Source organism: Cupressus sempervirens, chromosome 4 (assembly GCF_028749045.1).
Source record: "Cupressus sempervirens isolate cs-2001-9-10 chromosome 4, ASM2874904v1, whole genome shotgun sequence".
NCBI classification, from domain to species: Eukaryota; Viridiplantae; Streptophyta; class Pinopsida; order Cupressales; family Cupressaceae; genus Cupressus; species Cupressus sempervirens.
Genome location: NC_143121.1, coordinates 528,906,262 through 528,911,065, shown reverse-complemented (window position 1 = coordinate 528,911,065; position 4,804 = coordinate 528,906,262). Strand labels below are relative to the sequence as shown.

Sequence of the window (4,804 nt, the reverse complement as noted above, 5' to 3'; positions counted from 1 at the left end):
ACACACCAACACACATGTGTACCGTTTGTCAAACATTACAATTCAAGAAACACATAAAAAAATTCCGCTTTCAACAAAAGGAGACTTATTGCAATTTAGTCAAATCAAATTATGAGACATTATCAAATTCTATTTGCCGCAAATGTAATGATGCATTAAAAAAATACAAGATCCCTGAATATGCTACGCCACATAACATTCGAATGAACAAGCCAATGCAATATGTGCAAATGCTAACACAATTAGAAGAGTGTCTTGTTTCATTGCGGATTGCATTCACACAAATTTGGGAACTGGGACACAAAAGGTCTCAACTTGGGTTAACTGGTTCAATAATCAATGTACCTGTAGATACTAATGTTACACAAACAGCTTTGCCTCTACCAACTACTAGTACAACAACAATTGCTGTGTCCTTGAAAAGGAAACTAGAATACAAAAATGCATTTCAAAAGGGAATGGTACGGCCAAACATTATTATGCAAGCCCTTCAACAACTAATAGAAAGAACACTTTACCAAATAGAACATGTCAAACTAAATAAAGATTGGAAACAAGTTCTACAAACAGATAGTGAGAGTAGTGAAAAGAATGAGCTAAATGAAATTGAAACTGAATGTGAAAGTGACACTAAGAATGTAATTTGTGAAACTTTGGTGCACGGATTCACAGAATCTATTAACATACATAAAATGCAAGACAAATTGCTAGAAATTGCACCTGCACAAAACCAATGTCCCATTGGAATATTCAAAGACAAATATGCAGAAGAAATGAATTTTCCAACATTATTTTTCGGCGATCCACGTGACCATGACATTGACCAAAAACTATCATACCAAAAAATTGCAAAGTGGGAATTGTTGCACTCACAAAGACGTTTTTCATATCACATAACAAATCTTTTCTTCAAAACAATAAAAATACTCATACATCAAGTCATGTCCACAATATGGATCAGAATTCGCAAAGGACAACTTCAAGGAAGAAAGCTATTAGCAAAAGATGTTAAACACAAACCAAACTTAGAAAAAATACTCAAATCTGATACAGGCTATGTCAACTTCAAAAGAATTCGTATATCTCCAGACTATGCACATCAACTAAAAAAAGACGTCTTTGCTATAATACGACAACTAGGACCTCCAACATTTTTCCTCACATTTACTAGTGCTGAACAAAACTGGAAGGCTCTAATGAACACACTCAAACAACTATACAACAATCATCAATCAACAAAACAAAACATGTCCAGTATGACAGAAGAACTTAATACAAATGAACTAATTAAAAAAGATCTGATAACTTGTGTGCGGTACTATAGACATCGAATAAACGCTTTAAAAAAAATGATACTTTCAGAGCACTCTTTTTTTGGAAATGTAGTTGATTTCTTTTTAGTAACAGAATTCCAAAATCGAGGAAACGAACATGACCACTTTCTCATATGGGTGAAAGATGCACCTGTCTATGGAAAGCAAAGCAATGAAAGTATTACAAATTTTATTGATACATATCTTACATGTGAAACAGAAAATTTTGATCCAGATATTGCTATTCTCCATAGACATCATCATACGAAGCAATGCAAAAGATCAAAAAATAAACATTGTAGACATAACTTCCCATTTCCACCAATGAGAGCAACGACAATACTTGATCCGTTACTTGAACAAGAAAAAAACATAAGCTTAATAGCTAACAAAATTCAATGCAAACTTGAACTTGCAATGTATGACACATCCTTTACATTTGATAACTTTTTGACCGAAATAGACATAACTGAAGAGAACTACATTCTTGATTTAAGGTCAACAATCCATAGACCAACAATCTTTCTCCGAAGAAAGCCATCACAGATTTGGAATAATAGCTTTGGGAAAATGATACCTCCTCTATGGAAAGCCAATACAGATGCACAGTTTATTCTCAATGCATATGCAGCCGCAATGTATTGTAGTTCATACATAGCAAAAGTTGACAAATCTATGACAAATGCTTTCAAAAAAATACGTGATGATCATCAACGAGACAATATAGATGCACTCAAGATGATAGGAAAACTTGGAAATGCTTTGCTAAACCTACAACAAATGTCCGCTCAACAAGCAGCTCATTTAGTTTTAGCTCTACCATTGCACTCGAGTTCTAGAAAATGCACGTTTATTGACACACAATCACATCATGACCGTACATTTATATTAAAACCAATTGAACAGCTAAAAAAAGAACAAGACAATTCTGAAAATGTAATGTGTAGATCACTAATTCAATATTACCTACATCATCCACAAGCTATCGCTAATCTATGTTTAGCAGAATTTGTATCAAGTTATAAAAAAGATGGAAGCAAGCTTGAACCAAAAACTAAACCAAATATCATTCATTTCATTAACTTTAATAAATATTTACAGCTAGAGAACTATTGTAGGGAACAATTATTGCTATATGTTCCCTTCATTGTAACTGAAGATACATTTAAACAAAATTACGGCTCATGGGAAAAGGCTTACATGCATAATCAAAATATAATTTATAATAATCGAGCAAAGTTTTCATACAACACAAATTCAATGTGGGGTGATATTGACAATGCTATTGATACAATAAATGACAACGAAGAAAACAGAGCCAATACTCGCCAACAACCAATAATTAAAGACCTTGATGAACAATATGACATGCATCAAGATATAGAAACCAAACTTCCCAACCAGTTTAAAAGTACAACTCAAAAATCTTTCGATATCGCACAACTCCCTCGAATGATGAATAACAATGAGTACTATAACTTGAGGAGAAAGTTAAATAGAGAACAACAAGAAATCGTCAAGGATATTGTCATAAAAAAATTGAAAGACATAAAAACTCCTTTGCATCTTTTTCTAACTGGAGGAGCTGGAACTGGGAAAACATTTACAACAACAACCATTTTTCAAGCACTTATTCGCATTTACAGCAATTGCATTGACAATGATCTAGATAAACCTAAAGGCCTAATAACTGCATATACAGGAAAGGCAGCATACAATATAGGTGGAACTACACTTCATTATGCTTTTCATATACCTTTCAATAAATCAGATTTCATTCCACTGAGTACAGAAACATTAGACACAATGTCAAAGAACTACAATCAATTACGTGTACTGCTCATAGACGAAATTTCATTGGTAGGTTCTACTTTTCTACGTTACATTGACAGACGACTACGTGACATAATGCAATTGCCAACATTATACTTTGGCAATCTAGACACAATTTTCTGTGACGACTTCTATCAAGCACTTCCGGTGCTTGATTCACCGATTTTTGACAACAAACCACCAACAACAGAATTAATGCCTCATACATTTTGGACTGATAATGTAAAATGCTATTCACTGAGCACTACAATGCGTCAAAAAGATGAGAAATTTGTTTCAATTCTAAATAACATACATCTAGGACAACATACATATGATGATATACACTATCTCAATCAAACTTGTCTTCAACCCCCACCTATTGATCCAACATTTCCATATCTATTCTACAAAAAAAAGGATGTCAATGCACACAATAACAATATGCTTTCCAAGGTTCCCGGGAACTATATCATATTAAATGCAATAGACTTTGAAGATGAAAATTTCAATGCAATGCGACTATATACACACGCAATGATTCTACCAGCTCAAATACTTGTAAAGCCAAACATTCTCGTTGAAATTTTTGCAGGAAACTACAACACGCAAGATGGTCTTGTAAATGGGTCAGACAGAATATTTAAAGCATATACCAAACAACAAGAAATAGACATAGTTTGGATATAATTCAATGATACAAAAATTGGCCAGCAACAAAGAAATAAACTTTACCAATACTACATTCCAGGCATTAAAAAAGAATGGGTTCCCATCCTTCGAATTGCAAAGCCAATTCCAAAAATATCAACTATCGAAAAAGTTTGAACTAGAAAACAATTTCCAATACAAGTAGCATGTGCTAGAACAATACATAGAGCCCAAGGCCTCACAATGGATGGCCTTGCATTTGATCCTAGTGGCATAGCACAACACGGCTTAACATACACAACACTTTCAAGAACAAGAACAATTAATTCATTATATCTTTTGAAACCTTTGATTCCAGCAAACTTCAAAATCCACAATAAAATTCATCATGAAATGTCTCGGCTACACTCAAATGCAACATGGAAACTTGAAAATCAATTTTCTTGTATAACTCACAATACACACATATTGCTATGTACATTGAACACGCGCAGCCTACATGCTCATGCAAATGACATCTTAAATGATTATGCTATAGTGTCCACTGATATCATATGCCTACAAGAAATTTTTTCCCTCCCACGCAATACTTATATTTTGTTTAAAAAATACAACCATTCAATGTATCATATACATGGTTTAACAATACTTACTTCAAAAAATCTTTTCATGACCAATTCAATAGAACATAGATCAAAAAACATCGAAGCCATGACAATTACAGTTAATGAATCAGATTCTCAAGTCAATATCTATAATGTTTACATACGACCACACACAACAATTGCCGAAATCAAAATGCTTATTACTAAAATAGCTACAAGCTACATATCAAAAAACAAGCTTTACATTGTTGGAGATTTTAACATAGACATGTCCATAGAAAACATAATCACAACAACACTCATGAAACATATGCAAAAATACAATATTCAATTCATGCTAAATCAAACACATAGCATAAACAAACCACTCATTGATCATGTATGGACAAATTCACCAGCAAGTATCTGCTCCATTTACAAGAC

The 4,804-nt window shown here is 33.2% G+C and overlaps 1 protein-coding gene across 1 annotated transcript; it reads left to right on the top strand.

The window, feature by feature from the left end:
* Positions 1 to 203: 203 nt before the first annotated feature.
* Positions 204 to 3,815, top strand: LOC149562258 (uncharacterized). The gene is made up of 2 exons (XM_089827950.1): positions 204 to 2,249; positions 2,415 to 3,815. The coding sequence occupies exons 1-2, from the start codon at positions 204 to 206 to the stop codon at positions 3,813 to 3,815; spliced, it is 3,447 nt and encodes a 1,148-aa protein (XP_089684076.1).
* The last annotated feature ends 989 nt before the right edge of the window (positions 3,816 to 4,804 follow it).

Excerpts from the sequence above, each read along its gene's own strand:
- LOC149562258 (XM_089827950.1), top strand. The coding sequence starts at position 204 with ATGAACAAGCCAATGCAATATGTGCAAATGCTAACACAATTAGAAGAG. Across the intron at positions 2,250-2,414 it reads AACAAGACAATTCTGAAAAT|CTAGAGAACTATTGTAGGGA; the intron begins GTAATGTGTAGA and ends AAATATTTACAG.